Below are 24,403 nucleotides of genomic sequence, written 5' to 3'. Positions count from 1 at the left end.
CCTTTGAAAATATTGAACAGTTTTTAAACCTCTGATTCATTCAGGAGCTCGGTTGTCACAAAATCCAACTGAACTAATAATAATATAAATTTAGTAGCTTCTTGAGTAGAAGAGACATCACACCCAGGCGTCAGACTTCCCATCCAAGCTTTGATCTGTGTTCACTCTCAACGTTGCAAACAGATTTCTCACAGCACACTGAAGTGAGCCACCGGCTGCCTGGACGGTCGGAAAGACATTCAGAAATCTAACACGATCTCCATAGCAACTAAAAGTTTCAGTGCAGATCTGATGATCACAGGTTCATTAACTGCCCGAGCAAATGCTAACACAAGCTAACTTCTTTCCTGTTTGTTTGGAATCTGCTGGATTCACTTTACACAATTTTCATCATCATTCAAATGTTGAGACACTTTTGGTATAAACAGGCTGCAGTTTACAATCTATTAGAAACATCTGGAAATAAATCTAGAAATAATCTGTGAGTAGAGCAGACACACTGTGAGTGAGTTTAGCTTTGAGTTGTATTTAGACTAACTTGAGTGTTAACTTTAGTCGAGGTTGATTTAAATTTCATAGATGTTGTAGAATATTTCACAGCACAGGTGAAGTGTTGCAGTGAGTCCCAGTGATCACCTACTCCACGAACATCTCAAGATCAGCTGATCTGTTTAGTCCAGGTGCAAGTACTTACCTTGTTTCTGGAGCTGGTGGTCTATGCCTGCAGACACACACACACGCACACACACACACACAGGTTTATCAGGGATCCTCTCTTGCTATATAATTAAATGGCAGCTTTGTTTCTCAACATTGCAAAATGAAATGAAAAGAAATCAACCTCAAGGTCCTTCTCTGGAGCGCGACGTGCAGAGTGTGTTGTCCAGACCAGCTCGGATGAGTAATTGGTGTGTGTTCATGTGTGTGATTTGGCCTCTCCAAGGAGTCACCCACTGGGATCCCACCTCTTGTAACCATGACAATGCTAATTGTGTTTGGTAAGAGGGGCGAGTCTTCTAAACAACACAAGGGTCAATTATGACACAGCAGAGGAAGCAGGTCATGTTTCAGATGATAGTGTAATTAGCACCCACACTGCCCCTCTGTTAAAGAACATATAGATGTGTATCTCCACTATTTGCTTCCCATACACCCCCAGCTTGAATTACCATTGTTAAGCTGGCATCCATTGAAGTATAAGCGTTTCACCTCTACTTCTGTCAGTTGCTTGGTTTTCAGGTCTTTACCTTGATATTCAATCTTCTCCCTCCATACTCTTAAAACTGCTTCCTGGAGAAATCGTCGTTCACTGCGTGTGGTGCATGTTTCCTGTGCTACACGCCGGGGTTAGTGCAGTGTTTGTGATCGAGCAGCGGCAATCAGGAGCCAGACACAGATGCTTGTCAAAAACAGCTGATCTTTTATTCTTTATGTGTGATACAATGAGCAAAAACAACAACAGCAGCTCTGTGGGCAACAACAGGTAAACAACAGTGAGACTGACAGTGACAGTCATGTGTACACAGTGTAATGGATAGATCACTGGCTGCCATGCTGGTATGCTACCACACTCATGCTCTTCCGCTTTTTGGACTGTTCTTCTGCTTGCAGCACCTCCAGTGACTTATTTTCATTTAGTTCCCTGTTAAACTGTCACATGTGAAATGTCTACAGGAGTAGAGCAGGGTGCTCAGAGGTTACTGCACCTGCACACGCTACTTTTCACAGCACTCGCATTGACTTCTACATTTCCAGCTTCTAACAATTCAAATTCCTCCAAGAGGAAAATTCCTCAGAGGCACCCTGGATCTGTCGTAAGGAAAATCGCATCAACTTAAAAGAACATTCCAGCATCTTTAGATATATGCTTGGGTCAGATTTCCCCGAGGCTCATGAGAAGACAAATACCTGTTCTATCTTTCTGTCTCCATTTAAAACATAGATCTCTCTCTAGGTTTAGTCAGACACTTGATAGTCTGCAAGCTAATCTAGCATGTATCTAAGAGTCACCTGGGTTTTCCTCATGGTATCATTAGTTGTGCATAACCCAAAGAGAAATGCTGCCTACAGTCAAAGCACTTGGCAGTTGTTCCAGTGTATGATGCTTCTGTTTCATCACAGACGCTGCTGCATGTTGTGAAGTAGAAAGCCTCTCGTGTCTCCAGAGGGGAGATCTGTGTGAAGTCTGATAAATGTTCTCAAGTGATGTCACTTGAGTCGTTGAGTGGTGGTTGGTTGCTGAAGACCACAAATTTGAAAATGAAAACAATCTGGGGGTAAGAAGTTCACTCCTCTCTGCTTCAGGTGAGAGGCTCCAGGCTACATTAGCCGCTAGTAGCATAACACATCCAAATCACGTTTGCCAATGTTATAGGAGTGCAACACTAAATGCATAAAACACTGGGCTGATTTAGCCCCTGAACATTTCTGTTTGTTTGACTTGTTTGTCTCAGTGAGTGCACTTTTGTTGATGGTGGTCCAGCTATGGTAGATAGTAATAGAACTGTTACTGCTATTATATTTCAGTGTTAAATTTGAATGCAATCAAAAACAAAAGTCAAGTTTAACCTCTTTAGTCTGCTTCTGTATGCATTTACTTTAATTACCATCAACTGTTGCCTGTCTTGTAGTAGTCTGGATGTAAGTGGCAATGAGCTCGGTTTCAGTTGCTACAGCCAAGTGCCCGCTACGTGTATTAAAAGGCTTCCTGTTTAGGAGAAAAGCTGCAGTTCACTGTTTTGTAGGCAGAATGGAGCTGCGACATGGATCAGATGGTCACAATGAAGAAGTAAGGAGTGTTTTGGTACTGTGCTGACAAAGAAGCAAGTGACAGCAGTAAAGCTGGTAGTAACCCTGTTACAGCAGTCAGTCTAGGGCAGCAGGCTGTGTTGTCTCTGCTCTGTACTGTGTAAATTCCTGTTCTGAATGGAGGAAAAACAAGCATAGTTGCATATCAGCATGGCACCAGTAGTACATTTGTATAACAGGACTGGACCAAGGCTGAGGGGGCTCAGTCGCTTTTGTTCCCTGGTCCAGTCTGTCCTTGTCTGCTGCCACAGTAACAAGCTGCCTTAGGGCTCTCATGTGCTTTGGATACACCGTCTTTAGTGGAACATAGCACCATAAGAAGTGAGGGAATGGATAGATTATAGATATTTACTATAGGGAACATCCCTGAAATGGGATTACTTAATTAAGTGACTTGCAGTGATGGGATGGAGGGAGGGTTCTTGAGGGTTTTTACCCCTTTAAATGGTGAGTGTGATAATGAGAAGGATGGGAATAAAGAGGAACAGAGGAAGGACATTTATCAATAGACCGGCTTGCGCCTTCTATGTTGTAGTTGAGGAAAGCGATGAACAGAAAGCCCTGTATGTCCTAAAGTTAGTCTCTTCACATTGCAGGGGAGGAGGCTGTCAGAGAAGAGATTTAGTAGCACACTGGTTTAATGGTCGGGGCCTCCGACAGAAAGACTTAAGCCTTGTACGTTGTGTCAGGAACGTGGTTCAGAGCTGTTTTATGCTTTTAGACAATCTTCCAGTTGTAAAATATTGCTACAGAGCAGGAAAAGTACTGTCTGCAAGAGCTATTTTAATGATGTTTGGGGAAGCACTGGGAGTAACTCTCACTGGTTATCTTTAGTCGTGATGGTGCTACCATATACAAAGACAGACTTACTTTAAGGAGCAATTTGAGGGGCGAGGAAACAAGATTAAAGGGGTAACACTGACAGGAAGTAGGTAAAGACAGCGACCACAGGTTGACCTTTGACATCAGTGACAGGAGGAAGAGCTACATGGTTAAAATGAGTGTCGGAAGGCCTTACATTGCTAGCAGCAGGCTTTTATGTAGCACCAATATAAATGTAATGTGACCTTTGGTACCAGTGGTTTGTGTTAAGGGGTTGAGGTGAGAGGTTACAGTTAAGACTTCAGGGTCTTGGTGCCTTACAGGACTGGCAGCAGGCCTTTCTGTAGTACCAGTGGGAACACAGTTTCACCTTTAGGACCAGGGCACAGTTGGCTGTTGGTTTGTCTTGACAGGCGTCATCTACTGCCACCGATGCTGCCGGGGCTGCTGCTGGATAAACACACGAAACACACAAACTGTTTGAAATATGCTGAGGGAGGAAAGAGTCTAAATGCTCCACTGAATTCATTAGGGCACAGCAGGAAAACACTTTGTCACAGTGACGCATTTACGAGTGAATTCATCCTCCGCTGATGGAGCTGAAAGTGTGCTGAAATATTGCATCAGCTACAGTAAATGCACGCAGTGTGTTTGTTTTTGTACCTGGCGCCTCCGTTGGACAGCTCTGGATTTCACAGCTCTGTCTGGCTTCAGGCTTGAGGGCAGAGTTGCAGCTGTGGCCCCTGGTTACCAGCTCCTCCCCCTGGTAACACTTCACTTCTCGAACCTGGACGCCGGTCCCACAGGTCTTGCTGCACTGAGGGGGCATGAGGGGACAGGACTTTTCATTTTTCTCTGCATATTGTTGATAATCTGACCTACAGACAGTTCAAATACAGCTAGACCTACAAAACAAGACTGAATAAAAAGTATGGATATCACACAAAGACACAATTTATGAAGGCGCAGGATTTTAACGATTAGTCGGCCCTGTCTTGAGATCACGATAGTTGTAGACTGGCTGGCTGATCACCTGTAGGCAGGCACACAGACAAACAGACGGCTACCTGAGACCAGGATGTGGTGAACCATTTGGAACAGGGTCTCTGGAAGCAGGAGGAGCTGGTCTCTGGTTTGTTGGTTTGGTCACAGCTGCTGTCTGGAAACTCTTTGAACACCCCACCTTCTAGTCCAGCGCACACCACCTGACGCTGACGCACACCGCGGCCACATGTGGCATTACACTGGCACACACATACACGACAAACACAAGGACACGCACACAGTAATGATTTATGTATATATCGCTTTATATACACACACACACATGCATATTTTACGTGTGAGTGTCAAGGTTGCACACATTGACTCATGAAAGACCTGTTTAAGTTATGGACTGGATCTTCAAATGTTTACCTGTTGCCATTCCTGCTCAACCCAGTGGGGGGCGCAATCCCTGTCACCGCAGGGATAGATGGCCAGCGGGCGCAGTAATTGGTCACACTGCTCCTCTGACATCACGACCCCACCTGATGATCGGCACATCACTGCACGCACCATCCGTCCCTCGCCACACACACCTGAGCACTGCCACATACACAGGTATTTTTAAATGAAATGTACAACTGAAACTACAGTTCTCATCAATTCAAGAACTGCTGAATGAGAAGTGTTAAAATGTCTGGTCTGATGTGTGCTGCCATGCTGAAGCTGTGTGTGTGTTGTTAAACCTACAGGTCCCCAGTCAGAAACTGTCCATCTTCTGTCACAGGGCGGGCCTTCACATTCCTGACTTTCTATTGGCTGAGATGACTTGTTACATAGCCTCATTTCCATGGAGCAACGAACCTCCCGACTACGGACACCCCGAGAGCCACAACGTGCTGAACACTAACACACACAGAGACAAACACACAGCTATCCACGTTAGTGACTCTTACCTCAGGAGGAATGATTGGACAGCCACCTGTTATTGATAGTGTAGCTGCACATGAGGAATACATGAGCAGTCCAGTCAGAGGTGACTTATCATCATCAGAACACTTTTGCTTATGTGTTTCCTTTTTTCTATCAGTAATATTTCATGCCTCTCTGTTTGAAAGTTTCGTCTGAGTTAGACTAGGCTCTCTTGGCTTGCCATGAAGTCTTCCTTTCAACCTTTCACCTATCACCATAAGCTACAATGAGGTGTGGTGTTCTGCAGCTCTGCAGAGCCTCAGTTTCACATTACTGCGCCTTACAGTTGAGAGAAAGCAGCTGAGACAGTGCAGACACCTCGTGAGGATGCCTCCTAGCTGCCTCCCTTTGTGGACATCCTGGGAACACGCACATGGGAAGACACCCCAGGGCTGACCCAGCATGTGGGGGAGGGATTAAACGTCTCAGTTGGCCTGACAGCACTTGGACCCTCCAGAAGGAGCAGGGATTTTATTGTTTTCATTTTCAGTATTAGGTATCAGATTTGAAATTCCAGTTTAGTTTCATTGTAAAAATAAAAAAGATTTTATTTTAGTTCCTGAAAAAAAGTTTCACCAATATTTTTAAGGTTTTTTGTTTGTTTTTGTTGATGAGGACTGCTCAATGCAAATTTCGGTATGTGAAATTATATGGAAATATTCTGATACTGATGAAGCTGTTGAAGCTTTGCTGCTTTGACCACACATATTTTAGAAGTAAATACATCAATCTTCTAGATGGTATCAAAATCTGAATTTTGTTACTACAAAAATACTAACTATTACCTCTGACCACTCAGACACCTCCCACTGGGGTCCGCAGCTCTGGCCAAGGCAGACCTTTCTATTGGCTGGCTTGTGAAGGTCATGTGACAGACACAGTGAATCGTAGACAGAGGAGTCAAGACCAGGCGACAGCATCTTCCAGCAGCGCACAGTACGGTACTGAACGCCCTCGCCACAGGTTCGAGAGCACTCACTCCAACCACTGGTCTCCCATCTGAGGAGAAAGTGGTGAGATGGTGCGGTTGGTAAGGTCATCGGTGAAATTGTAATACAGTTTCAGTGTATCTGGTGAGTGAAACCTTTCAGTCACAGATGAGATGTCATTCCTTCTGCCTATGCATTTCTGCCTGCTAGCATTTTTCTTGCTACCACTGGGGATCGTCAATGTCAAAAAATGTTCTAGAAATGCTTTCTTAAAAATAAACATAGCAGATTAATGAAAATGCTTCACACTCTGGGTCTGCACGACTCACTAACAGCATATAAAACTTCACAAAATGACAAAATTCAGGACCTTTGGTTTGGGATACATAATCTTAATTTATTAATTTTTCGACAAAAATCCCCAAACTTTGATTTATACTGATTCATCTGTTTGGTTTTACTTTATTTAGGCAAAACAGCACTGTGTTTAAGATCTAGAAGATTCAAACATATGATCATGTGGGTATACAACATCTTAAACTTAGCAGATGACTTCATCTCCACATATCTCATCTGATCACACAAGAAAATCATCACTTCGTTGCCACCGGCAAATCAAAGTCAGTAAGTTAAATCAGTACCTGGGAGGACATTCCTTTCCAGTGCAGAACTCATGTGTGGGCTCAGGTCTGGTCAGAGAGTCACAGTAACTGTCATCGACCTCAGTACCGTCATAGCGTACACAAAGGGCGTAGCTCGTGGTGATGCCTGGCAGTGCACACACACACACAGAGTTAATGGGGAGTACACAGAGTGCTGACTAAGATGAACAACATCCAAACCATGTGTGGTACAAAATGCTCTAGTTGTTCTTGCTTCTATGTTAGGACACCTCATTGTGCATTATCATACAAAATAAAGGGGACATTTACCAAAGAAAAAAGAGAGAGATGTGTTAAAATTGTCCTATATTTTCTAACATTAGTAATCAGTTTAACCTACTTAGGTCAGTTTCACCAGTGAGAGTTAACTGGTAGTGTTAAGTGGCATGTCCTGATGTGCAGTGTTAACCTACAGTACCAGCTAATCAGGCGTGGGAGAACAGAAAAACTAGAATACCTCTGGCTGTTATCATATGTTGTGCATGTGTCTACCTGTTGTACAGGTTGAGCTGCATGGAGCATAAGCAGAAACCTTCCAGCGATACATGTCTGCCAGACTGATATCTGGGTCCAGACCCACATCAAAGTCATTGCTAGAGAAAGACAGAAACAGAGACAGACAGGTACATCTGATATTTTCCAGTTCCCTATTTTATAAAAACCCATAAATTTAACAGTTGTTACTCTCACAGAAGAAAAGGAATGAAAATGGAAACAACGAGACCTGCAGGCAAACCTCTGTGGTTTGGATACAACATGAAATATCTAGTATATATTATATGAATATATCATTTACATGAAGTATTTCTCTGTATACATAACAAGCACAGAGTAAATGAATGATGATCAGGATAATGACAGTATAACACAACAAGCACTAAAGATTCCAGCTGTTGGCATAAATATGTGGTAAATTAAATCTTATAGCATGACAGTGACCTTCAAGCAAATATCTGTATGACAGCTGTTCCCTCATACCTCTCTGTGTTGGCTGCCTGGACTGCAGACACCTGTTGCAGCTGTACCAAGATGGCAGCGTGTGTGTCAGAGTGTGCGCCACTTTCTGTTTCTGTGTGTGCAGCGGAGTGTGTGTCGGTGACTGAGAGCACGTCTGAGTGTATTTCCAACTGTGGGTCCGTGTCCAGTTCTGCGGCAGACGACGTTTCCACATGTGTGTCTGCCGGTGAGTGTGGATCAGCGGGTGTGTGCTTCACAGAGTGTGTGTTTGACTGTGTGAGGAAGTGTATGTTTGAGTGTGTCTGGTTGTTATGTAGATCCTCCAGCAGCAGATAGGGGGCGGCTTCTGGCAGGGCTGCGGGATGAACACTCTGACTGCCTGCAAGTGGGCATGAACAAATGAATATTGTGTGACATTTTTTACATTAACTGATACATACCAGTGAAAAAGATTATTATTATCAGCGAGATAATGAATGATATTATTTAGATTAAGCTAAGCATACTTATATTACAAAATTTTTGTTACAATTAAAGAAATATGTGGATTTTCTTTTGTAGTACTTGTTTAACTAAACTAATATTTTAGTTTTCTGTTTTTCTCAGTTGCTTTGTTGCTTTTCTCAGATCAGAATGAAAATTCTCATAGCTTCAACCTCCACAACATTTAGTCATTTGTGCACATCATAGTAGCAATTTCTCCTTCTTCTAAAGCAATTGCTTTACTACTAAACTAATAGTCTTCATTTTATTGCTTGAGTCATTACATACAAAGTTGTTGAACTAGTTATCAAATTCTGTCAAGCAAACTTTATACCTTTCTTTATCAGTTTTTCCTGGAAATGTCTCCTAAATTAACAATTCTGTGTCCAGACAGACAGGAACGTCTGGATGTGCCAGAATGATTTAACCATGTTCAGTTACAATATGTACTGTTATATTGTTCACATTTGTGCACAGCTCTACCAAAACAGTGTTTCTTCTGTTTGCTCTAAATAAGTGACTTCAGTGAATTTTTCTTCTTTCTTTCTTCTTCAGCACAATGCTGTAGAATTGCAAAGCACATATACAGTAAAAATGTGAAACATACGTATTCACTCCAAACTACAGCAATGTGTAACTTATCTGTTGTTTTCAATGGTTACAGTACAAGTACTGTATAGTGCTGTCTTTTTTTTATAAGATTTCTTTTTCTTGTATTAACAACTTGCACACAGTGGAAAAGACAACAGACAACAGACAACAGACAGGGTCATCAGGAGTCAGATGAATAAATTTGACACTCAGGCTCCACATGTGGTAAATTGTAAAAGGTAATTCAAGTAAACAAAATAAGATAAATGGGTTCCAGGTTGCCAACTCAAGTTACAACCACAATATAATAAAAGTGATATTAAACTGTATAGTGCTGTCTTGTCACTAACTGTTGTGCAAATTTTAAGAGTGATGTGAGAAAAGCACCAAAGCGATTGAGAAAAACTGTAAATATAATTTTTATAGTTTCTTTTCTTCACATGGAGGTCAGGAGTCAGGGTACAGCTACAGAGCAGCACACAGGAGTTGCTACGATCTGCTGAGTCTATATGCTTGGATGGTGTCCTTTCAGCCTCTTCCCATCCTATCCAGTCCCTCTGTGTGGAGGATTTGCCATAATGAGGCTTATCCTCCACCAGTTAGCAGTGAGAAGTCTGACACAGTTAGTGAGAAGTTAGAATCTAGATAACTGGTAAAATGTCTCATCTCATTTGCCCTGGTTATCACAGAATAACAAACAAAACCACAAGCGTTTTAGGTCTATGTATTATTTTCCTAAAAGTATTTAACACTCAACTGGGGAAAAAGCTTCACTTGTCTTTCGTACCTGGGAAAGAGAGCAGGAGAGCGTTGTCATCAGCAGTGGAAGGCTCGTCAATGGAGTTGGAGGAACTTCCTTAATAAACAGAAAAACAAATAGAGGCACTGACTGACACAGTACTTTAATAACAGATAAGCCCTCAACACTACGAGGCCAGACAGAACAATTTTGCTCATTTAAAGGTCAGTTTCCAGTGTAAACAGCCAGGGGTCAAACTGATAAATCAGCTTGATGATACAGGGGCCATATAAGCTTATCATAGATATATCATGTTGGCTTATATATTAGCCAATAAGTAATAAGAAACTGCAGTACAGATATGTTTGAGGTTATTTGGAAACAGTGTCTCCATTGTCTAGAGAGAGCTCTGGAAGTGTTGTACAGATGGAAAGACTGACAAACAGACATCTACCTGCTGCCTGTTTCATGTAATTATAGAAAGTAGTTAACAGCAACGCCTGTCAGCTGACTAATTAACTGACTAATCATTTAAGCACTGAAACGCTGGCAGGTTCTATGCACAACCATTTTATCAATTGAAAAAAGCAAAAATCTGAATTATTAGAAGACAGATCAATCTCTGACTCACGGTAGCCAGATGGCACTGGAGGTCCCTGCTCCTCAACATCATTATGGCTGAATACATGACTGGTGACATCAGCCGGTCTGTAGACCAACATGGCAGCTGGTGGTGGAGGACTGGGTGTCCTGATCTCCCACACTACTACCTCCTCCTCCTCCTCTTCTTCTTCTTCTTGCAGCTGGACATCTGACTGGTCATCAGCTCCCAGCTGGGCGCTGTAGTGATGGACAGATGTCACACTCCCTCTGCTGTGATTCGTCGCTCTAAGACGATCCCCTCTGACATCCTCATTTACCTCGTTATAGGTGAGGTTAACATGTGAGTGGTTGGGTCCTGTGGTGATGCCCTCTGCAGGCGTGCTGTCATGAGATGGGGAGGGGATGGTGTACTCGTAGGTGATGTGTGGGAGCTTCCCGTTCAGGTTGTAGTACTTCATGTCCAAAGAGAAAATCACAGATTAACTACTACCCTTTATCACAGTAAAATGAGACACAAATAATGTGTTCCATTCTGTGTGTGTGTGTGTGTGTGTGTGTGTGTGTGTACTACCATAACATTGAGGCCCTGCAGTGTGGGCCCCTGGGCAATGATATACTCCAGCCCATCAGAGAAAACATTGCTTGGACGTCTGTATTTAAACACTGTTCCTGCCACACGGAAGTTTTGGGGATTGTCAAAGACAGTGTTTCCATTGAAGAAGAAATGACCAGCTTCATCGGATAGGGCTAGATAGGAGGGGAAACATCAGGGGGAGGGACTAAGGCAGTGAAATTCAAAACAGGGCAGGAACCCAAAAAACATAATATTAATAATTTTTAAGATAGTGGTAACTACAATATAGTTATTGGTTCTAGCTTTAGAAAGACCAATGACCAAATTACGTGTTGATTTCATATTCAATTTATTGACCTTAAAAAGATGTAGGTTCTCACCCAGGATGTTCTCAGTCTTATGCCTCTCTATGATCTGAATGTCGGAGGCTCCAGCTGGGATGTTGGTGATGAACACATAGCCTGATGAAGAAAACACCTACTTTAAACACTGGCATGGCTGCCGTTGTGAACTCTCATCAGGAGGCATTGTAATACAACTGTATACTGAATTAAACAAAAAATAGATTTTAGTGTGACAGTTCAACTGAAACTATTTTCTAAAAAAGTCAAATGTCTTCTTTTGATAAATTGTATTCACAACTGACATGAAAGTCAAAACCTGGACAAATCAAACCAAAGTGTTCTACATGGGTTGAAATACAATAAAAGTACTGACTAAATCTTCATAGAATATTGCTGACACAACAATAAGGTACAAGGTGAAAATCTGAATTTAAAAATAATCCACATCTGCTTCTTGTCATTGGATGGTTGCACATTTCTTTTCCTGTGAAGTACATATCTGTACTGCAGTGTCTTATCAGAATATGGCTGTTTGAGTTCAGCCACAGCCAGAAGGTGATGTGAAAACCACATGATTGCAACAGCAGCACTTGGTCAAAAAGAAATGGCATTATCATAGATTTTTATTTCATTCCATAAATAAGTTCAAGAAAACATCCTCATCCACACCAGTTTCCAGGTTTACAGCTGAGGTTTTTAACCATTTCACTGAAAAGATTGAGCTAATCGGGAACAATATTACTGGTAAGGCAGTGTTTCTCTCCTCTGATGCCTCCCACCCTCTCCTTCTTTCTCATACCAGCCACCTTTTCTAGTTTAATTAAGTTAATTCAGACACTCTCTCCCAAATTGTCACTAGTTTCAAACCAACCACGTGTGTCCTTGATCCTGGAAACCTCATAAAGACCTGTGCACTGTAATAGGAAACCCTCCTCTCAACATCATCAAGAAATCCCTCAGTTCTGGTATCGTTCCCACTGCTTTTAAAACAGCTGTGGTTACAACCTCATTAAAAAGACCCACAAACTACCAGCAATTATAGACTGATCTCAAATCTCCCCTTCATGTCCAAACTGTTAGAAAGGGTGGTCGCCAGCCAACTCTCTGTCCATCTACCCAGTAATGACCTTCTTGGTGAGTTTCAGTCTGGTTTCAGACCCAAACACTTGACCGAAACTGCACTAACGAAGGCAACCCATGGCCTAATACTATCAATAGACTCTGATCTTTTTCTGTCAAGCTGTTAGATTTAAGTACCGCTTTGACACTGTGGATCATGAATCCTCCTACAATGTCTTGAGAACCTTACTGGTCTCAAGGGCCTGGCACTTTCTACCTGAGTGACAGAACACAACGTGCTGCATACAATAACATGATGTCTTCCAGCTCTAAGGTCAAATACGATGTTCCACAGGAATCATTATTTGGGACACTCTTAGTTTGTGTTTACTTGCTGCCCCTCAAATCTTCAAAAAACATAATGTATCAGTTATGTTGATGATACACAAATCTATCTTCCACAGTCAACGATTCCTCCGAGCTTGTTAAATTAGAGACATGCTTGTCAGAAGTCACTGGATGTGCAAAGATGTCCAACATCTGAATGCAAACAGGACCAAAACATTGCTTGTTAGTCCAGCTAGATTCACATCACTTTTTACAGATTTTCCACACCTTGATGGCTGCACAAGTAGGCTAGCTTCTCCACTCCTACTGTATGACCTTGTTGTCAGTATTGCCCGTGTAAAGCTTCTCTTTCAGTATCCACATGTAATGCTAAAGTTAGTCTAACATAATTTTTTTTAATTGAATATTTTGACATTTTTAATACATAAAATCTTCTACATAACCTTTTGTGTCTTTGGCCAGTATTCAGTCATTTAAATTGTATCAGACAAAGAAACAGAATAAACAATAATGATTATTACTATCACAAATTAAGGTGTGGTACATGTTTTGGGAAAAAATAAAATTTTAAATGTAAAAAAAAAAAAATGGTGGTGTATGCATATGTCTAAAACTGTGTGTCTGGAACTGCTGCATCTAGAACAGTGGGGGCTCTGCGACCATGCAGGCCTGCATGTTTTGAACAGGCGTTGCACTAATTTAAAACAATTAACACTTTAATTAAAATGGTCATTCTCCATCTTAAACTAGAAAGTTCATAGTTTCTTTTGACTAAGATGAGACTAAAATGTCTAAAAAGATAAAAAAAAAAGAGTAAATCTAAAAATAGCTGACAAAATTAAGACTATTTCAGTGAACTGATGCTTTAAGAGTCAGCCAAAAGAACTGCATTTACACACAACAGTAAAAGTGTAATTTGCAGTTGTAATTGTAAAACTATAACATAGTCTTCCCACCAGTTTCAGGGTTATGAGACAAGGCAGTCTGCAAGAAACATGTCATAAACTAATTATTAATTAATTACAGTGAAATTTGGAGAGAGAGCTCCTAAAGGCCTCTATATCTGTTTCCTTTAATAAAGAACATAGATCCAACATATGTAGTATAGCTGTATAAGTGAAATCAAATTCAACAGCTGATAAGATTTGATGATAAAAGATTTGATCGTACATAAATTATACTTGCATGCACATCTGTCTACATGTGTGTTTGTGTGTGTGTTACCTAACTGTGTGAGTGCCTTCCTGTATGATCCAGAGATGCGCTGGCAGGACGTCCCATTGCCTCCACATACTCCACATCTGTCTACTGTCTTGCTGCTGTACAGTTCCCCATCACAGCCTACAGGCTGCAGGAGAAGAGACATGAAAACTCTTAGTAAATTGTTATCTTTAACAAAAAACATTTGCTTTAAATGACATTTAATACATATTTGTAATTTCTAGAGAAGAAAATGAAGAAATCACAATTTTCTTGTTGGGGTACCTGACATAATCCCTCTATACAGACTCCATGGTATTTGGTGTCGCGGCAGAAGGTGCCATCATGGGCAGGAACTAGCAGCTGTCGTTCACCACTGATGGTTGTACACTGCAGGTCACATGGCTTATTGGAGATGCTGATGTAATCAGCTACACAGGAAATTATATATTTAAAAAAATGTTTACTTTATTGACATAACAATATAAGATTTCTATGTAATAAGGTGTACAAAATTCAATGAATTACATGTGGTTATCATTTGGTATTTAAATTGTAGTGCAGCTTTAACTGAAGGTGGAGGACTCAAGCTTTCACATTTGTTGGACTCAGTAAGACTTAAATACTTCACATAAGCAACCACACTCAACAATTATCAGAGGACACCCCATTGACACTTTTGCAACAACTTATGTTCATTTATTCAAAATAGTTGTGAATATTAATGCTCAGTTTAGACAGCTGGGAGAGTGTGGAGAGGGGTCACACCAGGGCATTGTGGTTTCATTTGACTGTGTCAAAGATGGGTGTCTGAGCAGACAAACAGGCAGACATGCAGACGAACGACTGATGAATTGATTATACAGTACCTGGGTAAAGAGGTATCCACTGGTAGTATCTTCTTCCAAAGGCTTTAGAGTTGAACTGGGAACACTGGTGCTGCTTGAAGCTAACACTGGGGCTGGGACAGGACTGAAAAACACAACACACACAGGAAAGGATACTTGCAGCTTAAAGATGGTTTTAGTGTGTTACAGATTTCTTCCAGTTAACCTCTGTATTCTAAAGTTGAGGATTCAATAGAGAATTAATTAGTCCAGTATCAGTATCGGTGTAGTATCATACCTGGTTTGGACAGAGCTGGTACTGTTTAGGAGAGCCGACACAATATGAGCTGTTTACATTCTGTGTGGTGGACAGCCTGAGACAGAGACAGGATACAATACAGGACAGAGAACATAATATGGTTAATGCAGTGTATTACATGGACTGTCAACTCCATCTGGCGTAGCATGAGTAGGCAATGACAGGATTGATATTTTGTCCTGTAAGGTGCGGTCCACAGGAAACTTTGTCAAGCTGTAAATTAATCCATCATAGCAATAATTTCACTGCAAATCAGTGGAAGAGCCAGAGCTCAGCGGGGTGAAGAAAAGAACAGGGAGAAATGTTTCCATCCACAACGTTTCGTGCTCATAATGAAAAGTGAGCTTGTTTCCGTAATGAGTAGCTGGAGCAGCTGCCACTGTGAGCAAACAGTACTTATACACTTCTCAGACACTTGGCACAAATTCACACAACACAGTCAAAGTGCTTCATACTGAGTAATGCTAATGTTATCCCCATTACTGACTCTCATCTTATATACTGTCGACTTGCTAACAAACTAACTTGCTCAATGTTTTGCCATTTCAGCTCTTAACTCCGCCCTCTTTTTGTTGAGGTGAACGTTCCTCCACTTCAGAGAGCAGTTCATTTTTCCAAATGAGAGGCACCTCTTTCACTAACGGCTGCTTTTTGCCACTGTTAAGTACCTCCTCGAGTTAGCTTCATGTAAAAAAAGATGCTGCCACTCAGACCTTCAGAAGTTTACTGTTATGTCTACATCACGCACACCATACAGCATCCTGTAGACTCCACAGCTCCAACGTACATATCCTCACAAGGTTGAACACAAATACATACTTTAAGATGCACTAATCAATTTTTTTTTGACAATGGGTCAAATGGAAATATGCAACATGAAAGGTATCACTTGCAATGAAGAACCCACCGCAAATGAAGTTTATGGCATTATTAAGCTCTTCAAGCTCATTGTTTTGGTACAGAAAAACTATCATTATTATTAAAGTTTGTTTTTTTGCATATTTTTCAGCTGGACAGAAAAGTCAAAGATGGTTTTCCAGAACACAGTTTGTGTTCACTCACCTTACAAAATGAGCAAAATGAATGATAAACAGCAGTGGATGTGATGATGCAGGTGTGGTACCATCAGTCTGCTGAATCGTAAAATTCACATTCGCCGCGGTAAAAACGTATACCTGCTATTGCTCCTGTGTTAAGTTTTCTACTTTGGTTATTAAGAAAACTAGTATGCACATACGTTGATGTATTGAGAGGAAACATGAAATGTGATCACCGCTGGCTGGCTGTACCAATTTGAATGTGTTTTTCAACAGAAGAGTAAGAGTGTGTGTTGGGAAGAACCTACAGAAGTTCAACATGGAGTTAATGCATCTGTCTTTCATTACCATGTTAACTGCACCCCCCCCCCCCCCCCCCCCCCCACCCCCCACCCCCACCCCCAACCACCACACACACACCTCCTCTGTCTATCTCTGTCTCTCTTTCTCCAGCCCATCCTCCTACACTGTTTAGACGGTAAAGTAGGAGAGACAGCAGGAAGAGGTGAGCGGGAGGTCACTATGTGAGAGTGTCACATCTAATTGGTAGAAGGTGATGAGGGAAGGACAAGAGAGGAAGGGGAGAGAGAAAGAGAAAAAGCAGGAGGAGAGGCAAAGGGGGAGGAGGTGAATGGGTAGGGAGAAAGAGGAGGAGAAGGGTGTAGAAAAAAGCAGTGGAGAATAGTGTAAAGGGGTAGAAAATGGAAAGAAGAGTAAAGGGGGCAGATATAGGAGGAGAAAATGGGAAGGAGAGGAACAAAGACAGGAGAAAGAAAGGGGGGAGGAGGGGGAGAGAGAAGGCCAACAGTGAGGGCAGAGTGGCGTTAATCTTTGTTGACAGAAACTTCCGCAAGTCTGACAGGGGGAGGTCAAAGGTAACAAGATGGCTATTGGCTACGAACACACACATTCTGTCAACGCTCTCCCTAACTTCCCACTGTCTCCACTCACAGTGTGTTACTGCTGCGTCCATAGCTTTACTTATGCTTCCTTTGTGTCTATACATAGACTATGAGCACAAGACATGACAATGCATCAAATACCCGAGCTGGTTTTTCTTTTAAGCATCAAATTGCATCTTGCATTCTGGAGAAAGCTCGGGGCCCTGTTTTCCTGCCAGCACAAAGCCAGCAGTTGCACAAACTCCACTGCAGTGCAGTGCAATGGGCGGATAGTCCACTTGCGCGTGTTTAGTAATTTCCTGGCTCCAAACAAACCCACCTACGCTGAGGTGGGTGGAACTGAGGACCAGTTTATTCAGAAAAGATGGCACAATGCTTCGTTGGTGCTCATTTTGACATAAAATTCCACCTTTGACCACCTCCTATTACAAACGTGAGCTGTTGTTAGTGGCAAATAAAGTTAAATAACAAGATAATAACATGTACTGTCAGTCAGGGTTGTCTGTTTCGGTTGGTTGTACAGTTTTACTCCTGAAAACACACATTTTAATGTGGTTCAGGCAGTCTGTAACAACCACATAAGTCAGAGTCTTATTAATGATGTCATGCAGCAGTAACTTCAATTATTTAAATCTACATGGTGACAGGCTTGGTCAGGATCTACCAGGAATGGAGGTCCAGCGCTCTTCTACACACCAGACAAATAAGCTGCTACACACAGATTCCAAGTTCAACAATGAAATCATTTAGGATAGCAGCTGTCCTGACAGCTTTGATGGAGCTCAGGATGGCATTTCTATTTTAAGCAAAAGTCCAAAACCCACATCCAGTCACATCTTGCAGTGTTTTCAGAGGTGGCACTGTACAGGAAAACATAACCATAACATAGCCTTTTTAATCGCATGAATAAAAAAAATTAAAATAAAAAGGCAGATAGTAAGGAAATGTTGCTCAATACACAGGCAGGCCTACCACTATGCTCACAAACTAAACTTAAATGAAACATAAATTCAGCTCAGAAAAGAGCATTGTCTACAACTGACAGGGTATTTGGGGTGATTTATTATCTGGCATGGTGTATATTTGAGTTTTGAGTCTTCACAGTGCTTTTATTTCTCAGCCTCACACCTCCTGGTCCACTCCTGCTGCTTTTTGAGGGGATGAATGAAGCTCCTGTGATTAATCATTGTTGCGGTTCGTCCTATCTCCACCTGCTGATTCTTCACTCCTCTTACTTATAATGATATCAGCTGTGCCTGGTTTGAACTACCACTGGTGCTTCAATTAGTTGGTCACATTCACATGCACTTGTACCCTGAGAATGCATTTGCATCTAAGCTTGCACCCAGTTTCAATGTAGCCCTCCAAAATATTATAATAAACACATACATAATATTCAATTATTATAATTTTAACACACTACCTCTGTATGAGACAGTGTCTCTCCTGACTCCTCACTCCTCCTCCACAGCTCCTGGAACAAGACGACCAACTGGACCACTCCCCCCACCACTGAAACACCTCCTCCTGGGAGAAAATACACATAGTACAGCAGTCAGAAAAAGACAAGCCAATCAAGAATGTAATTTCCATTGGGTCGGTTTGGGAGCTAGAGTTAGAAAGAAATATCAAAATATCAAAATCATGCTGAATACTAATCAGCCATCATGAGTCGGGTGATAAAAAACGTGCAATGATAAGATCTTGTAAGCACCAATGTGTGGGCTTAAATTGAGAGCAATAGATATGTAGCCGCTGTGTGTTGTCTTAAATGTTAACCAACTATCACCTAAACCTATGCAGAAGCATGTAATTGGTGGTGCTTGTAGGTCTTATAGGCACTTGTAGGACACAAATTAAACTAGTCAGCCTTGTCCCTCAGGCCGTGAGACTCCTCAACACATCCTGTGCAAGCCACCATAAAGAACAGATTTTTGTTTTGTGTGTAACATAAAGGGACTGCAGCTTGTCTTAATAGCTGCTACAGTTGCCTTTATAAAGCACTTATCATGGCCTGGCTGAATGACAATCTTCAAGTCTGCAGCGTGTGACTACAGTACCTTGTTGCTCGTCTCTTTGACATTCTGACTTCCAAAGCTCTGTGATTGTAGATGGATGTTACGCTGCTCCACCCTCCCTTCACTTCTGTCCTGGCAGACACACACCACACACACAGACACATACACATGAACATAGGACACATTTACTGTGTGAGCACCCATGAGATGGGCTGGACGCACTGTTGGATATCTCAAAATCAAACACTAGTTGAACCTTTAATTCACTGGCACATACAAACTAATGAACTAAAAACTTTGGAGTTAGCTTGTGTCACAGGTGTAGTGATTAGTGACCACATGTGAGTTCAGCAGTAACACATTCTACTGAACCTGCACATGAGGTCAAATAAATATTCCATTTCTATGTCAGTTAAGTTCTGGAACAGTCTAAGACTGGGGTTGACAGAAACCACATCTATTTCTTTTCAGCATGGTAAGAAGAAAATGTGATTAACTAACAACTAAATAACATAGGTGCACTATTTCACCTGTATGTAACTACCCATCTGCAGAGCTAGGCAATAAATCCATTAAATCCAGTTTACATTTTAAAATGACGCACTCTGTAACACAAGGCCCAGTCCTCTTGGTTTTGAGGTGTGTTGTGGTTGTATATTTGCTCATTAGAAAGGAATTAATACACTCAGAGCATTTCACCAAAAACAAGCTCAGTTAGATAATTTACAATACTATCATGTATTGGATTCATATATATATATATTTATATGTAAAAAAAACATTTAAAAAGCACAATTATGAACAACTGTTATTGCACACAGTAGATTGTTTGATGTACTCTGTTGTTTTTTCCATTTTAATAAGGAGAACAATGACATTAATTATTTCTTTTTTTAGTTTGTTTAGTGAAAAACAAGAAAAATCTAGACTTGCCCAACACATTTGGCGATCAATATAAATTAGTTCACTAAGGTGTTGGTCACAAAAATGTGTTCCTGACTGTAAAGCTTGTGTCATCAGTTAAACATCTCTATCTTCCTCAGTGTGAGTATGTACAGAAGGTTAATCACTAGAATCTGTGCTGAAATTTAACAACAGCAAGCATTAGCATTTTTTGGAAGCATATTTGTATATCCAGGTGTAAATCTTAAGCAAGAAACTATGTTTTAGACACTATTTGGACATGAAAGTACGCTAACATAAAAACGATCATTGACAAAGCTGCCTTACATTGAGCGAGAGGTGGAAATTTAGTTCATCATGTATCAGAAGGATGTGATTTGCTTCAAGTCAACATTCAGTTAGGTGGTATTTTTTTAATCCCTCAACCGACACACGCACACACACACTCACACACACACGCACACACACATATCAAGACTCAAAGTCCCACTACTGTGTTGTCTCAACAGGGTCCTTAACAAGCCCACACAGGCTCCTTACTCTGTCAGATTACCCTCTGGCTAATTCAAAACATAAACAGACACACACACACCGCTATAGCGAGTGTGTTTGTGTGTGTGTTTGGATATTTGTGTGATTTGTGATCTCAAATGGACAGTAATCACATTACTTTACCACACAAATCAAATTTGTCAGACGTAGAAAATAAAAGACAGAATTAATGTTTGGCGGGATGACACATTGCAAAAGTGCCAGCAAATACTCATGGTTCAGTGACCAAATAAAGCCTGGAGATTACCTGTGTGAATAGGCTGTTGGAGTGGAAACATCCCATGCAAAAGAGGTCTATGTGCAAAAAGCATGCTTACACCTCTTCCCTCAGAGAGGTTTTGGGGTTTGAGATTGAAGTATGATGATATGAGATGGTATGGCAAAGGAACCTCTCATAAGAAAACCTGTTAGTCTATCATAGAAACAATTTCTATGAAATTTCACAACAGCTGTTGGGCAGCCTATCCACTCTGTCTGCATTTATAATAGAAATCAACATAATGATCACATTGTTTATGAATCAATTATCACCAATGTTGCAAAGTTCAAACACAAGATTTGACTTTAAATCCAGCAGCAGGCTTCAGAACAAGAGGGGGGGTATGGAGTACAGCCAAGCCAATATCAGCATGGTCCGTAAGTCAATATTATCTCACAACAGATACGTGGATATTGTTGCATATACGTGTAGAAATACTGAGAGGATATGTTCAATGTCCTTTAGAAGCTATATTCTTTGATTGTAGACACTGGGCTTATTATAGACTGATTTTTCACAAATATGAACACATTTGAATATGAGCATACATTATTACATAGCATGCCTGGTCTCGTGCCCAATATGCCTCAAAAGCTCTATTCAGTGCACACCTGCATAAAGTGTCCATGCAGCTGAATTAACCATTCATCCCTCCACTCCTTGATAGGAAAAATAATGTCTGCGCTGTCAAACTAAGCAATGTTACCACCATAAATTCAAACCTTTAAATAGTAAGCATTACCTCACTGTTGCTATGGTGCATTACGTTTGTGTGTAATAATGTGCAAAGAGCGCTAAAGGCACTGTTGGAAGACAATGTCTTTCAAAAGCCCTTGCCAAAAAAGCATTTCAGATGTCATGCCAGTTGTTGTGTGCTCTACACAATCTTCCTTTTTTTACTGTTGCCATCAATTTTATGTGCAATCAAGTTCATCCACAAAACTCATCTTTACATCCAGAAACCCAGACCTCTTTTAAATTCGCTAGTTTTTTTTTTTTTTTTTTAACTGGCAGGAATGAGTGGAGTGAATGATAAACGAGTGCTAACCAGACAAAAATGGGACATTTTATCTGCTATCTCTGGGGCATTAATGTTCAGCTCATTCATGCGCATAGAAACCAGGCAGTGTTTGTGCTTTAGAAGAGCTGGGAGTGCTGGTGGTTACCACAGCTGAGGAAAAAGTGTCTGCAAACAATTGTTTGCATAGCCTTTGGTAACGCATCTGTTTAGAGTTTCAGCCTGATAGGCTGGCTGGCTGCTGGCTGTCACCATGTTGTCTTCTTTACTCAGGCGAACAATCAGACTGTGTGAGCCTTTTGGTCAGGCAGCAGATCAATCCCTCAGTTTGTCAGTCAGCTAGCTGGTCATTTAGTCCACAGCGTACAGAGTATGGTCAGTCAATGATGCAATTCTGCAATGTTAAGGCAGAGACTGGAGCCACATGGCTGATTCCTGATAGCTAGTGTTCATTTGACGGACTGAAGGACTGAATCACTCGGCCACAAGAAGAATGACAAATTGATTTTCCCTGCAACAAAGAGCTGTGCAGTTTAAAACGCTGCCTTTGGGGGGATTAGTGAGGATAAAGTCAACAAGACAGTGAAGTATTGAATGTGGAACAAAACTATCACTGTAAAAAAATAAAAATGCTGGCCAGGATTGCTGAAAAGTGCTCAAGGAGTCTCCTCAGTGTGTGGCTGTTCAGATGATATTATACACTTTTAAAAGAGAGTGATGAGAGTGAAGACAACAGGAGGGACAGACACATGCCTTTGCAAAAACATCCATCACATAATGTGAAAGGTGTGTGTGAGAAGAACACACAAATATAACACACGAGGCTCTTAACTGGCTCTTTAATCTGTTGTTCACATGATTTGCATTTACAAGCATCTGTCTAAGTGATAAAATGTGAATAAAGCAGCGAGCACTGCTTCTGTTACAGCCAGTGGACGAGGTGGTCAAGTTCAACAAAGCTGCTAGTAGAGCCAGGCTAGAAGAGTGGGGGTGAGCAATGTGTTAGTCCAAACACTGAACCCCCCCCCCCCCCCTCTGAAGTATTTCAGCCTGGTTATAAACCGGACATCAGCTCAGGTCGGTGGGGTTTGTTTGGGGAAAAAGCAGAGTAGTGGGAAGCTCGTTCTTCAACGTTATAACTGGTTTGGAGACAGGGTCCACCAAACACTATTCACAATTCACACAATTTCTGTCATTTCACTGCTGCCTTGTCTATCACCTCATGTAAACACATGTTAGACAGCCGCCGTTAGTGTCCACTCTTTGACGCAACGTGCGTCAAGCATCCCACTGGCGCTCAGTCAAGAAAGGATCAACTTTTCTCGGAGGTTCGCCGAAGGGAACAGTGACATTCCCGCATTTGGTAACAGCTAGCTTACCTTCACACACACTATCACACTGTGCTTAAATGGTTTTTCGAAGCCCGAACTACTCTAGGGACTGAACTTTAATTCACACAGTACCGCTGCAGGGTTAATTGTATCTTAGCCGAATTGAAAAGCGGCTCCAAGAATTAATTTAAGGTGAAAACTAGACAGTGCGCTTGACGATACGCAAGGCAGAATCAAAGTGACAGACTATCCAGTCCCCGTTTATAACTTCTGACCATTCTGCAAATGCACACAGCTTTGAGAGGTGAACTAACAGCCATTCCGCGAGCTATTTACCTTAACGGGCCAGTTGTTCGGCAGCGGGAGGACCGGGAGGTGCAGCAGGAGGAAGGAGCAGACCGGGAGAGCGAAGCCTCCGTTACCGAACATGGTTCATTCATGTCACGGACCGACAACACTTCCCCTCCCCTTACCTCCGCTCCCCTCCTCACTCCTCTCCTTCTGCCCTCCTTCCTCCTCCCACTTCGACCCCCTTTTGATGCAGCTACGCCTTCTGGTCGCGCTCGCGCTCACACGCGTGTGCACGCGCGCTACGCAAATCATCCCCGCTCACATTTGGTTGTTCACATCCGCATGAGGTGGAGGCGAGGCTTTGTTTTAGGGTTTTCCTTTGTTTGTTCGCTTTTGTTACGGTTGTTTTGGGATTGTGCTTTTTTAAATAATATAATTAAAATAATTATTCAAGTTGTGCTGTGGACTATTAGGACAGTCTGAGCTATGAGAACACCAACAATTAATGAAACATAGCCTACTGAAGGCAAACATTCTGCACCACAAATTAGGCCGCTAAAGAGAAAAGAAAAGAAATAATTTAATTGATATTTTACAAATGTTTTCTTGAAAGTTGACTGATTGATTTTTATAGTGTGAAATACACGTCTACAGTTATCATAAAAAAAATCAACCACATCATGTACTATTGGCGCATGGAGGAGAAGAATCTTATCAATGAAGAGTCCAGTAGCATTTATGAGAAAAGATGAGATAAGACTTTATTGATCCTGCGCTGGGGAAATTCACAACAGCAAGAATAAAAAGGAGAGATAGAAAAAAGAAAAAGTAGCACAAATAGACAATAAAAGCATTTAAAATAAAAACAACT

General features: G+C 41.5%; 1 protein-coding gene across 3 annotated transcripts; it reads right to left on the bottom strand.

Moving 5' to 3' along the window:
• Positions 1 to 1,407: 1,407 nt before the first annotated feature.
• On the bottom strand, positions 1,408 to 23,698 carry si:ch211-267e7.3 (ADAMTS-like protein 2). Of its 3 annotated transcripts, none has more exons than XM_041949034.1 (20): positions 23,578 to 23,698; positions 19,221 to 19,305; positions 18,584 to 18,687; positions 15,201 to 15,276; positions 14,945 to 15,047; positions 14,361 to 14,506; positions 14,100 to 14,223; positions 11,505 to 11,585; positions 11,122 to 11,297; positions 10,579 to 11,002; positions 9,996 to 10,064; positions 8,156 to 8,513; positions 7,670 to 7,770; positions 7,157 to 7,283; positions 6,372 to 6,585; positions 5,365 to 5,520; positions 5,047 to 5,217; positions 4,698 to 4,874; positions 4,294 to 4,447; positions 1,408 to 4,080 (listed from the first exon to the last, which is right to left on the bottom strand). In XM_041949034.1, exons 1-20 carry the CDS (start codon positions 23,679 to 23,681, stop codon positions 3,932 to 3,934), a joined length of 3,099 nt encoding a protein of 1,032 aa, XP_041804968.1. In that variant the 5' UTR covers positions 23,682 to 23,698; the 3' UTR covers positions 1,408 to 3,931. The 3 variants fall into 3 exon arrangements, with proteins under 3 accessions (XP_041804968.1, XP_041804969.1, XP_041804970.1); XM_041949035.1 differs by having other exon boundaries at positions 1,408 to 4,077; XM_041949036.1 differs by lacking the exons at positions 1,408 to 4,080; positions 4,294 to 4,447; positions 4,698 to 4,874 and having other exon boundaries at positions 5,056 to 5,210.
• Between the last annotated feature and the right edge of the window lie 705 nt (positions 23,699 to 24,403).

Source organism: Chelmon rostratus, chromosome 12 (assembly GCF_017976325.1).
Source record: "Chelmon rostratus isolate fCheRos1 chromosome 12, fCheRos1.pri, whole genome shotgun sequence".
NCBI classification, from domain to species: domain Eukaryota; kingdom Metazoa; phylum Chordata; class Actinopteri; order Chaetodontiformes; family Chaetodontidae; genus Chelmon; species Chelmon rostratus.
The sequence above is the reverse complement of the archived record's forward strand: the minus strand, read 5'-3'. Positions and strand labels throughout refer to the sequence as shown.

What these genes read in the sequence shown, in the direction of transcription:
- si:ch211-267e7.3 (XM_041949034.1), bottom strand. Translation starts at nt 23,681, where the DNA reads ATGAATGAACCATGTTCGGTAACGGAGGCTTCGCTCTCCCGGTCTGCT. An exon ending in AGGTGTCTGAGTGGTCAGAG is followed by an intron (nt 5,521 to 6,371) that starts GTAATAGTTAGT and finishes TGTGTGTGTTAG; the next exon opens with TGTTCAGCACGTTGTGGCTC. An exon ending in TTGAGCAGGAATGGCAACAG is followed by an intron (nt 4,875 to 5,046) that starts GTAAACATTTGA and finishes TGTGTGTGCCAG; the next exon opens with TGTAATGCCACATGTGGCCG.